This window comes from Malus sylvestris, chromosome 8 (assembly GCF_916048215.2).
Source record: "Malus sylvestris chromosome 8, drMalSylv7.2, whole genome shotgun sequence".
Lineage (NCBI taxonomy): Eukaryota > Viridiplantae > Streptophyta > Magnoliopsida > Rosales > Rosaceae > Malus > Malus sylvestris.
The window spans coordinates 5320735-5333898 of NC_062267.1; the positions used below are offsets into that span (position 1 = coordinate 5320735).

General features: G+C 35.7%; 1 protein-coding gene across 1 annotated transcript; it reads left to right on the forward strand.

Moving 5' to 3' along the window:
* The first annotated feature begins 781 nt into the window (after window positions 1-781).
* Window positions 782-4027, forward strand: LOC126631889 (omega-amidase, chloroplastic-like). Its single transcript, XM_050302085.1, has 10 exons — window positions 782-1111; window positions 1206-1322; window positions 1723-1947; window positions 2189-2282; window positions 2413-2487; window positions 2776-2854; window positions 2988-3003; window positions 3222-3302; window positions 3532-3614; window positions 3731-4027. The coding sequence occupies exons 1-10, from the start codon at window positions 833-835 to the stop codon at window positions 3807-3809; spliced, it is 1128 nt and encodes a 375-aa protein (XP_050158042.1). The 5' UTR covers window positions 782-832; the 3' UTR covers window positions 3810-4027.
* The last annotated feature ends 9137 nt before the right edge of the window (window positions 4028-13164 follow it).

The window sequence follows — 13164 nt, forward strand, 5'->3', positions numbered from 1 at the left end:
ATTTCCAGTGCAATTCGCGATATCACACGGTAACCATTTTTGCGATGATTTATTATTTTTATTCTATTAATATTTGACTTTTCTGTTGTTTTTTTTCGAATCGAACCTGCATTAGAATGCACAATCATCATTATTTTCTGTCATTGCAATAAAACGCCCGTTTAAATTTGAGTTTGTATTTTCATTTTACGTATATTATGAATAATTTAAAATAAGATAATGCTAGAGAGACTAAATTTGGAAACAAAATTTGCAAACTAAATAATGTGTGGGAATGAACACGTTTATCAACGTTTAAATAATAAACCAATCATCAACTTCAATGTCCTTTAGTTTCCAAAATTTTTCTTTAAATTTAGTCTCCTTAGCATTACCCTTTAAAATATCATACTGTCAAAAAAGATAAGTGATATGTGAATAAAATTGACATTCATTGAATCAACGGGAGAACGGAATTTAGATCTTAAATTCAACATTGTAATATATATCACCAACACTAGACCAAAAATTAATTAGTCACTAACTTTGATAAATAAATGTTCGCTAAGAGATTTCTTCGTTCCAATAAATTGATCAATGAATTTCGAAAATAGGTCTAGATGTTCTTTAATTTGAAAAATACATCCCCATATTTATTTTTACTTCTTACATATTATTTGTTAATTTTTATCTTTTAATCTTTTAATTCATTCAATCCAGCGATCGAAAATAGTACGTGAGAGAACAACAATGTTAATTAGTAACAAAAGGGTGAAAAGGGAAGGAAAACAACGTTTTAATCCCCAAAAGCCAAAAAATCCAAGTCCGTAGAAATTTGGTGCTTTGAGAGAAAATGAAAGCAGCACTATCAACACTAATCAGCTCCAAGAATCTCAACCCTCACTCCTCCTCCTCCTCCTCTCTCTGCCGCTCCATTTGCCTCCGCCCGAAGCCTCTCTCCCCTCCGCCGTATTTCCTCTCTCCAATCGCACCCTCCAAAGCCCTCACCACCAACATCCGCAAGTCCCAGACCCGCTCTGCAAATTTCTCGTCGGTAATGGCGTCGGTTTACAAGCCCGAAGAAGCCAGGGTCCCGCCTGCCCTTCCCCTGCCCACTCCTCCCGTCACCAAGGCAGTCTTTCTCTTTAATCTCTGTGTGTATCCGGTGATTTCGTTGTGAATTTTTGGAGTTTTGAGGTTGAACTTGAATTGGGTCTTTTGTGCAGTTTAAGATTGGGCTGTGTCAGTTGTCTGTGACGCCGGATAAGGAGAGGAACATTGCCCATGCTCGCAAGGCCATCGAGGACGCCGCCGCAAAGGGTGCCCAGCTTGTTCTTCTACCTGTGAGTTTAACAGTTTTACTTTTTGGGACATTCATGTTGGTATGCTGTTTAAGCTTGCTGGTTCAAGTTAATTATTGGTTTATTAGGCTCCTAATTTTTGTTAAGTTTAACAATATATGTTCGGAATCGGAAATTTGGAAACTGCATTCCTCAGCTAATAGAATGTTAGATGCCCATAAGAATAGTGTAGTTTGAGTCTGCATAGTTCTTTCGAGTAACCAAAAGGTTGGTGCTTTATTGGGTTTGTTCACTTTCACCTGCTAAGTATAGATTTACCATCAAAGTGGGGGGTTGTATCGGAACAAATTTATGTCACATAAGACCAGATGGCTATAAGCTCAGATTTTAAGAAATGTTAAGATTTTTGGCATTAAGTTGTGTTTGATGCTTTGTATGTCAGGAAATTTGGAATGGTCCATATTCAAATGACAGCTTCCCGGTTTATGCTGAGGAAATTGATGCAGGCGGCGATGCATCTCCTTCAACAGCCATGCTGTCTGAAGTTGCTCAACGTTTGAAGATCACCATTGTTGGTGGATCTATAGCGGAGCGTTCTGGGGATCGGTTGTACAATACTTCTTGTGTCTTTGGCACCGATGGAAAGCTGTTAGCTAAACACAGGAAGGCAATGTTCTAAGCTTTAACATGAAGGGGGAACTTATAATATCAAGTTCAAGTCTTGTTATGCAAGATATTGTTTTCGTATGGTTATATGTCTATATGAAAAATTGCTCCTTCCATTTGCTTTAGAAATGTATAGACTTGATGTTTTTGAACATATAATGATTACCTTTCAAGGGAAATTGTGTGTCTTAGTCTTTGTTTCTTACTGTTTTAGTAACAAAAATCATGGCATATGGTCACAGATACACCTATTTGATATCGACATCCCGGGGAAGATTACCTTCATTGAATCAAAGACCCTCACAGCAGGGCAGACCCCTACCATTGTGGATACAGGTTTGATGTTCATTCTTTGCAGTAGTTTTGTTCATTGGTTCTTTCTTTTACACAAACACCTATTCCTTTGGTGAAAGAAGTTAGTTCATTCATTATTGATGGGATGGTAACCATCAATTGGTTTTTGCAGAAGTTGGGCGTATTGGCATTGGTATCTGTTATGACATTCGGTTTCCGGAACTAGCAATGATTTATGGAGCAAGAGGTTAGCCGTTTCTTTTTCTTTCCATGAACGTGAAATTTGTTTCCACTTTCTGGGTATTGCTAAGCTGATAAAATTAAGGGCTACTCTTTCTGTAGTCGGTACACCTAATCCTTTGAGATTTAATAAAATTCAAGAACATGAAATCTGCCACAGGATTCTTCTTTGCAGTTCAATTATTCTGCTTGTTGTTAAAAAGGAATGGAATTATATCTCCTTTGTTTAATCCCTTCCAAGTGAAGGACTGATTGGAAATACCGAATGATAACAGTAATACATTGTTGGCATCAGGTGCTCACTTGATATGCTATCCTGGGGCTTTTAACATGACTACTGGACCGTTGCACTGGGAATTATTGCAGAGGGCAAGGTATTAGTTACATTTTTCCCTAATTCATATTCTTTAGAATTTTTTTTTTTTTTTTTTACGATATGTTAAAATCAATTTGTAGTTTTTTATGTTGTCATTCTCACTGAGATTTGCCTTGCTATATCCTGTGCAGGGCTACAGATAACCAGGTGCGGTAACATATTTCCTATATGGCTATATGAGATGCACATCATGGGTTACGTTTGCTAATAAAACTTGGAGTTAGTACAATGATAGGAATTTTTGATAGATTAGATGACAAGAACCAGAGTCAAGTCACTACTTTCACTTTGTGACAATTATGCCTTGATGATCCTCCATATTAACTCTAATGACTTCTCATGGGTGATTTTCTGTGGGTTGTCAGCTGTATGTAGCAACTTGTTCCCCTGCTCGGGATGCTGGAGCCGGTTATGTGGCATGGGGACACTCCACCCTTGTTGGACCAGTAAGTGGATACGTAAATTTAGCTTTATGAGCCATTCACCAGAAAGTTGACGCATACTGCACATCTCCTATACTCCATTTACTTGTTTAAAGTTCCCCCCTTTCTACTTTTTAGTAATAGAACAAGTGTCTGCATCTGCATTTTCGTGCCTGTTTAAGTTTTTTGGACGGCAAGTAATTTGTAGATGAATCTTTTTTATGAATCTGACTAAAAGAATCAAATGTGGTAGTTTGGAGAAGTACTGGCGACAACAGAACATGAAGAGGCAATAATCATAGCAGAGATTGATTATTCAATTCTTGAGCTTAGAAGGTGATGTGGTTTCCAACCTATATTCTTCTTTTTCCTGTGCACGAATGTTTATAGTTTACCGATCAAATATTTCCCGGTACTTTATTATTAAAACAGCTCTGTTTTGAATTATTCAGGACAAACCTTCCCTTACTGAAGCAAAGACGAGGCGATCTTTACCAATTGGTAGATGTTCAGAGGTTAGATTCTCAATGATTGCAAATGGGTAGAAGATCCCTCTTATGCCTCAAGGAAGGAAAGTGTCAGCGACAAATTGCGTTTCTTATTACAAATAACGAGAGCCTGTTGTTATTATCGAAAACCGGCATTATTGTGTGTATTTAGTAACAAGGGGAAGCGAACCCTTGACAATGCATGTTGTGAACTTAAACCAGACTGGAGTTTATCAAATCTCAGTTTCAGATTGGTGTGAACCAGAGTTGGAAAACTCATTAAGATGTCTGTGGGCTTGATGCTGTAGGATTGCGAAAAATCGGTTGGATTGGGCCAAGGCCGATACATTCTACATCCATTGTTGGACCGATGGATTTCTTCCAACATTGTCAAGATAAGTATTACGAGAACAAGAGCTAGTTGATACAATATGATGCAGTATGGTCCCCTCTTGCAATTATACAATAGCGTTTACGGTATAAGAAAGAATTCCATCATCCATCGCAGTCTTGTAAAAGAGATACGACAAAGGCGGCACAGAAGAATTTTCATGTCGAAGCTTTAAACTGATGTCTTCTTTGTGTCTGGTTGAAGGGCAGGGGAGTCGAGATTTTCAGCGACATGGCAAACTGAGATGTCCTGTTAGAATATTGGAAGGAGGAGGACTGTAGGGCCTCTACTAAAGTATTGGGCCCTGGAATTGCACGTGAAGACAGAGAGAACAAGAAAGCGAGAGCGACTCCTTTAATTGCTTTTGTAAGAAATATTTAGGGATGGAAAATTTTGCCATAAAAAAATTTACCGACTGAATCATACCGGTTGGCTCATAATGGTATGGTATAATTTTGGTATTTTTTCATAATCAGTTGGTATTTTACCGAACCGACAATTAATGACATGACTTTGATAATTGATTTTGTATGCCCGTGGTATGCCATACCTATCAATATATATATATATATATATATATATATATATATATATATTTTTTTTTTTTTTTTTTTCTATTTAGATTTTTAGGTATTTTTTACATGTTTGACTGTTGACTCCTTAGTTTTAGGGTTTAAAAAATATATGTATATGTATATGATTCATGCCATAATAAATATAGAACATATTGTTAACAAAATTGATAGCATGATGATTACTGATACTATATATACAGGTACATATATATGATTTTGAATGTATATGTGTTGCTTATGTTTGGGATGATGGAGTCTAGCCAATTAACCGCTAGTGCACAACATGGATTAACCCAAAATGAACCACACAATGCAGCCGAACAAGCACCCCAATCTGAAAATCAAAATGAGCCCTTGGAATTGGAAGATAGAGAGGAAGAAGTGGAAACCACCGGTTGTGCCATTTACCAACCGAACCAGCTAATAATTGTGGCTGAACCGATTTTTGGCAACCGCAAGAAGACGGTTGGCTAGCGGTAATTGATTTTCGGTAATTATGTATATGTGGCTGGTAGGTGGCACAAGGAATTTGGCACGGTTTGCCAGCCGAACCTAGCCCTAGCAATATTTATGCTCGGAAAATGCTATGGAAACTATCTTTTTAACATTTTCAAAAACGCCTATGAGAACATTGAGAATAAATGTTTTCTAGAGAAGCAATCACAAAATGACCTAATAGGTTAGTTTGCGCTATACGACCTAAAAACACTTTTAACGAACAAAGTCAGTAGTGCTTTTAGTTTACAAATTACATTTTTAACTCTTACTCTTACAAAAACATTCTCTAAAAGATCCTCATATGAAACTTGATCCGGATATGGATACGTCAAGGTGGTAGTGTGATAAACCCTATAGTGTGTCGTCATATATTTTAATTTTCTCATTATCTTTACATATATAATTGGTTTATAACACCGTTACCCTAGCGTCTCCGATTTGTCTAAGTCCTCCAAGAAAGCAGGCACGTTAGACAAAGAGCAAGTGGGTGCACTGCGTCAGCCCTAGTCATCACTCATCCACTCTCTCTCCTCACCCAGACATAAATGATAAATCTGAGAGAGAATAGAGAAAGAGAGACAGAAACTTGCCTGGTCAGGAAACTCGGAGAGGAAAACAAAACAAAACCCTAGGCAGTAGCAAGGACAGTAAAATATGCTGCCCTGCATGTTTTGTTGGGAAGGGAGAGAAAACAAAGAGCAAAGTTTCTCTCTTTGTTCATTATTCACTTCCTCTTCGAGATCTCCCCTCAACTGCTGCACATCATCTCTTTCCCAATATCAGTGCATGTTTGGCGTGATCGGGATAAAGTCCCTTCCATTTTATCCAAATTATCAGACCAGAAAACAAAAGCATAAATACTTGCCCAAAATAAGAATAAAGTCACTTCTTCATTGTTCGTAGAAGCGCTTTTCAAAGCGATAACATTGAATACAGAGAGAATCGAACTGATGACTTCAAGTGTAAATGCACTTAATTAACCGTCCGAGCTACAAACTTCTAGCATTGCCTCATCTGTCATGTTGCAAAGATATTGTGTTCATAATCTATCAAGAGTAAATTACAAATTGAACTCAACTTATGTGAGAACTTAAAACTACCCATCGGGAAAAGGCGTGGACGGAGTCAACGAATGCCCACTGGGGGGGCAGATGCCCCTTGTAAAGTACTTCGTTTGTTAAGCTGTAGACCGGTATTTATATATATACACGTGTTATCTTTGAAGAAAATATATGTAGTCAATATTAAACATTCATTGATATACTTTATTCCCTATCCAATATTAGAGCAAGTCCACCCCTTAAAAAAATGCGCCAACACCTAGCCCATTTAATCCACTCAGTGAACAGTAATATACCCCAATGAACAGTGATAGGCCAAAAGCATCTCCATCTCTAAAAAAATAGCCTAGTCAATTTTATTAAAATATTATTATTATTTATTATAAAATAATAATAAATTTTATTTTTAATTTCTGACTTTATAAAAAATATTAATAATTTCTGACAGTTTATTTTATTTTTTTATATTTTTTTGGCAGAAAAATCTGGATTCAAAATTTTTTTATCGTTGGAAATCCAACGGACATAGATGAGCCACATGTCCCTATGCCGGAAACCCCATATTGTGCCTGCAAAGTGGAAAATTTCAGTGGCCTTTGATGTCAAGTTGACGCAAGCCTGACGTTAGATGGGCCGTCCCATAGCTCAGCACATTTTAGGCTGGCCTGAAGATTGGCTTGGGCTGTCAGCTGGCTTATTGGATTGGGCTAGAGTGAATCAGCTGGGTGCCGGGCCAAAAAGGGTGTTGGGAGCCGGCCTAAGCCCTCCCGCTAGACTTGCTCTTATAGAAGCAAAAGTGCTTTTGTTTTCTCATCCAAACCGAAAACCCCTCTCCCGCCTCTCATGTATTAATATTTTTCTCGTCACTTTGCCACTTTCCACTATTTTTGTAATATTAGAATTGTGATACATCATCATTTGAAATCATCACTGTTATCATATTGGATATAAGCTAGACTACGATAAAGTTTTCTTAGTTGTTTTTGAGATTGCCCCCCACTAGAAGAAATTTCTAGCTCCGTCCCTGCAAAGAGTGCTAGTTTATGATAGATTGGCTAGGGTTATGTAACCACAACTGAACTGCAATGCGTTTCAATACAATGACATTATCCTACAATATGATTTTGTATTTTATGCAAACACAGATCAAATAAGAATTCGGCGCTTGCCAACCTAGACAAACACAAAACACTCCACTCCCTACCTTTGGATGGATGTTAGATTGAGATCATCTGACCATATCAATAAGGGCATCTCATATATCCTACAGCGACCAGAGATGGACCCGCATTGTGACACACACACACACACATACACGCGAACACACAAACATATTGTCATAACACTGTTCATAGTACCGTACAGAAATGAGATGTAATGATCAGGTTCGTGCCCATGCTTTCTCACGTGGTTCTACGGCTCCAAAGATGCATGTTTGGGTCCCAAAACCCTATTAATGTTTACCACCAACGTGTACATTACGCTTGCAATAGCTCTAACGTCACAGCAGACAAAAGCTGGATTCAGAAGCTGGGCTACCTGCCTGTGTTCCGTAGCCCTGATATTTTTCACTACAGCTCCTAATAAACTTATCGATGTGCTAGGCTCATGCGCCCGCGCACGAGCTGATCTTGATTGTCGGTGCATGCCAAGTTCATAATGTATTAAGAACCAAATTTAGCAGATATACACATATACGACTAGTATGTTTATTTTTCATCTGAAATATAACGAAATCTTAAAATAAACATGTATTCACAATCCCACTGCTTAAACTCGTAATGTAAAACCCTAGATCGAGACTGATACCAAAGATCTAATTAGGATATTTAATTATCTTCTCCATTCCAAAGTGAACATAATGCAATCCAATTCTATTCACAAAACGTTGGACTAGGGATTTGGGTAAAATGTTTATACACGTATGGTCAGAGAGACAAGGTAAACAAGACATGCGCTTTGAGCCTCACTTTAAAATTAGGCCTCATATTTTCTTTATACTCATTATATATCTTAAAATTTATTTCTATCATTCTTTTTTTCAATAAATATCGTTTCTCTTAAAAAAAATAACAAAGCCAATGTAAGATAATTATGATGTGAGAGAATTTGAACCAAAAACCTTCATTTATATTAAAATAATAGCTGCTACAAAGTCTCCTAATCAACCTCTCCACTTGGGGACACAAGTATTGGAAATAAAATCTCATTATTATCATATCACATCAGAGCACTTAGAAGTTTCACACAACCGTAAACACATAAAAGTATAATGCTATGCATAATCGCATATCAAATTAACAACTTAAAAAATAAAACTTCTGATCACTTATATAGTAACTCGTGGTAAACCACCCATATTACAAGCACAATTTTTTTTTTCTCCCAATCAAAGAAACTACACTAGCGTGCATGACGTATGCATGTGAAGAAACTCAAAGACAAAAGAGTGCTCCATGTGTTTATCAAAATAAGAGTCCCCCATGTTCGCACGTGTAAAAGGGCGAGAGCATATAAAATGGTCCCCACACACACCCAATGAGTAGGGTCAGGTCCACACGAGTTACGCGTGATGCTCAAATCTGACCGTCCATTATTGGCGACCGTGTAAATTTACGTCGGAAAACTGGAACGTCAGTGGCCCAACCAATGGTATCACAGTCCGTACTGCGTAGCTGTACGCTGATTTTAACTCTGCGTTTTGCTCCCCCCGTAAAGAAGGAAAAGAAACAGTAAAACAACATCAGAAGAACAAGGTGAAAACAAACATGCATACTAAAAATAGAAAATGTTTTATTGCTCTCTTTATGTTGGCAAAACGGCAAAGTTTGTACAGTATTGTGGGTAATTTTTTGCTCAAATACCTAATTTAATTTAGTATCGTAACGTAAACACAGATGTGCATATGAATTACAAATTAAAATATGATAATAGAACGTTACTCTAGATATTAATGCACATAATATATGCTTTGTACCATTATTTGATGGATCGCGCCCACTAATCCACATACATGTAACGGTTGGGAATGTTAATTGATTTTAAAATTATATATTCACAATTTCAAGAAGAAACAACTTTTTTTTTAAAGGAATCAGTTGTTAGTTTCGTCATGGTAGTTCATCATTTGGGGATGGAGAACACTCACAAAGGCATTTCAGCCTTTTTATAGCCACTATCTTGTAATTCACTAGTACTAGAAATCAAACTAAGGACATTCCGTGTGGAATACGGGCATGAAACTCATCATCGTAAATCTAACTCAAATGAGCTTATTGGGTGGGCGAGAATCAGTACATGAATTGATTCAATTGAATACAAACTTGGAAATTATGCATAACAAAGAAACAGCTTGGAAATTATGCAAAAGAATTAAAGTTGTAGGTCTCACTTTAAAGACACATTCAATCAAGTTCAGGGACGGTGCCCCGATAGACATATTTTTCCCAGCTTAATGCGTTGGTTCAAGTCGTTTGACCAAAGTTTCAAACATAGGGCCTACGTATTTAATTTCTCTAGCACAACAATTTAGTAGTATTTTCATCTACTTACAAGTAAACATTTTAAGTTTGATGTCTGTGGATGACGAGTTCAATTTATAAATTATTATAGATGGTTTATTTTGTGGTATAACCCAAATCTCTCATTCTGTCACCGTAGACGTTACTCCGATCCTCACAAAACAGATAATTTTGTTGGTTTGGGATCACCATTTTTATATTCAAATGTGTGTGTAAATATTCTCTTCAAGATCCATGACCATCAGATCGTGAAAGTACATAAGATCATTGTCTAATTGTTGGGTGGAAGCCAGCTTACAATGTATCATATTATAAACCCTAACCCAAATGGCTGGGATACTGTTTGAAACCCGATTAAGAGACCAAATCAAAGACCTTTCTGTGTCACACTAATTTATATCATACGGTTAGGGTGCATAAAGGGGTATGGATGTTGCAGGCATCATAGCATATGTCACTGGATGGATGAACATGAATAAACAAAAATGGCAAAAACATGTGATCCTGGCTAGGGTTTCGGGGGCAGATCCTTCATTTCACATGCAGTACAAGGCATTTGGTGGGGTTTGTTTATATCTGGATATGTAACTCCAAAGCCATCCTTTTCAGCTTAGTTAATGGTTTGTTTGTTTTATCAAACTAGCAAGGAAGAATATAAGTCGTATATACACTTGCATATGATAACCCAAGCTAGCTTAGTTAACTGCTTACTTCCTGGTTCATACAATGTGGACATGGTTATTTGGTATTGGTTATTGTCAATGGTTTCTGGGTAGGATTTAATCCATTAAATGCACCAATAATCAGTGATTTTTTAGTGTAACCGTCAACCTGTCATGTAACGCTTAACTCACGTTACCATACATATATGTAAAAAAAATTTAATACCATATTGTTTGCTTTCATTACGTCAATCATTAATATTATAATTTAAGCGCATAAAATATCAACAATGTCATTTATTCATCTCATTACAACATGTGAATTAGTAATACAATGATGATAATGTGACTGTCAAGCTCAAAAACTTCTCTCATCATGTAGTATGCTACAATTGATAGTCTACTGTAAATCAATCTTACAAACAACAACAACCAAGCCTTATTTCACTAAGTGCGGTTGATTTTATAAATCTTAGAACACTACTGCGCTCAATTTTGCGCCAAGTATTCTGTTAGCTACAAGTATTCCATATCTTTCTTATAGTCTCTTTTCAAATCTTCCTAGAACTTCCTCCATCTCTTTACTACAAAAATAAAAATAAAAATAAAAATAATTTGAATTTGAGTGCAGATGAGCGCAATCTACATTAGAACAAAGCATATCTTTCTCCCACAATCATCTCATCACCTGCTTGATCCCATAACTTCTAATCTCAATATACATGGTAAACTGGCAACGAGATATGAAAACATCATGAAATGGAATCAGTTTTAACTTGTAGAAAAAGTCAACCCGTTGATTTTTTTAATTAACTTCATTAAGGCTCCAGATAGCCGTTTTCATGATTAAATTAAAGCCAATTTTTACAGGCTCCTCCAATAAATCAACCGCGGTTAAAGGTTAATTTCCCACGATTAGAAAGGCCTTCTCTACGCTTTTTTACCTTGTCATTTCCATTTTATTTTGGGTAATAGAGCTTAACAACTTTCAAATTCAAAATATAATCATAACATTAAGAAAGCAAAATGGGGTCCCCCAACTCTTATATGATTCATTAGTTATTTCCACCAGTATCTTTTGTTGGTAAATCAATCTGTTTCTCTTTGGTTTTCTTACTAAACTCTCTCTAATCCATTTTTTAATGCATGCAAACGTTCACGTTCACGGTTTAATAATTTAAGTAACATATTTGTTTGGTAAACAATTTAATTAATTAACATTTTGGTTCCACCTAAATGGTGTAATACGACTTTATGGGATTTAAAAAAATATATTATTATTAAAGGAAACGAGGAGATTCGAAACTATTACAAAAACTCATGAGAGAAAGTTTCAAACCAATGACACATGGTATAAACTGAACATTCTGTCCACTAAGATATTAGACTCCATGCAATATGACTTTATCTTTATGGGATTTGTTTGTACCTATGTTTAGCTTAAAAAAAATCCATAAAAATACGATTAAGTATATTAAAAAGAAACAAAACTACCAAAAATGAGGTACAAACAAACAAATAAATAAATAAAAGGATCATATTTTGTAATTTTGTTACCTCCTTCTCATCTTATTGGTATATTACGATTGCTGCCTAAACATTAATCAATTATGCACTCATGCCAGCTCAATGCCAAACCTAAATATATAACGCACCACCACCTTCACACCTTCCTTCTTTTTAAATAAATAATTCAAATATACCATTTTTATAAAACATTCCACGAAATACCGAATCTTGATTAATAATTATCACAACCGCTGATGAAATTAATAGTTTTGAATGGAATACGGCCTTCAGTTGGAACCTTGTTAATTTACCACCCAAAATATTGGATCATATTCATCTAGACTACCAAACATGATCACAACAATAACAATTTAAATTTTCCCTCGTGTTCAATTAAATTAGCTTATTTATATAAAGCGTTTTAACTTTTGAAAAATATTAGGCTTTAGAGATTGCAATAATCCAAACACTAATATTACGATTTAAGGATATTATTCTTCACTTATTAGTAGGAGTTTTAAGTTTGACTTTCGTCAATATCAAATTCAATACTAATTAATTTTATTAGTACATTGTGTGATTTACCCTAAATTGCTTCCACTTAAACTTTATAACTTTGATTTTGATCTCATTATAGAGGATATAACTCCGATCTTTCTAATTTCACCTCTTCAAAAGTGTGACATGTTTTTAGAACCACCGATGGTGCGGTCCGTAGATTAGCCAAATTGGCTTTAGTTTCTAGTTTCACAAGCCATTAGTTTGATGAGGCTCTAGATATTATCCGGAATGTCCTTATGAAAAATTGTAACCGTTCTCATATATGAATAAAACGCTATCGTCTCTTGAAAAAAAAAACGAATTTGAACCACATTATTGTTAGCCAATTGTGAGGCTAAGCCACCAATTTCTCTTTAGTGTAGACAATATTGTTTGTTTAAAAAGAGTACTGACAGGAAAACCAAATTTTTTAAAACTAAATAATGTGGTTGTAGATGAATGGTTTATTAATTAAGTATTGATTACCGTGCTTATTCCTTATTGATGAGACATCATTTGGTTTAAAAAATTTATTTTCTTTAGCATTACTCTTAAAAAAAATATAAAACTTTACCTCACTCTAAACAAAAAAAGTAAAAAAATAAAAAACTTTACCTCACAACCATGGTCTAAAATATCCA

Coding starts and splice junctions, on each gene's coding strand:
- LOC126631889 (XM_050302085.1), top strand. CDS start 833: ATGAAAGCAGCACTATCAACACTAATCAGCTCCAAGAATCTCAACCCT. Junction 1,112..1,205: donor CCACTCCTCCCGTCACCAAG/GCAGTCTTTCTC, acceptor TCTTTTGTGCAG/TTTAAGATTGGGCTGTGTCA. Junction 3,615..3,730: donor TCAATTCTTGAGCTTAGAAG/GTGATGTGGTTT, acceptor TGAATTATTCAG/GACAAACCTTCCCTTACTGA.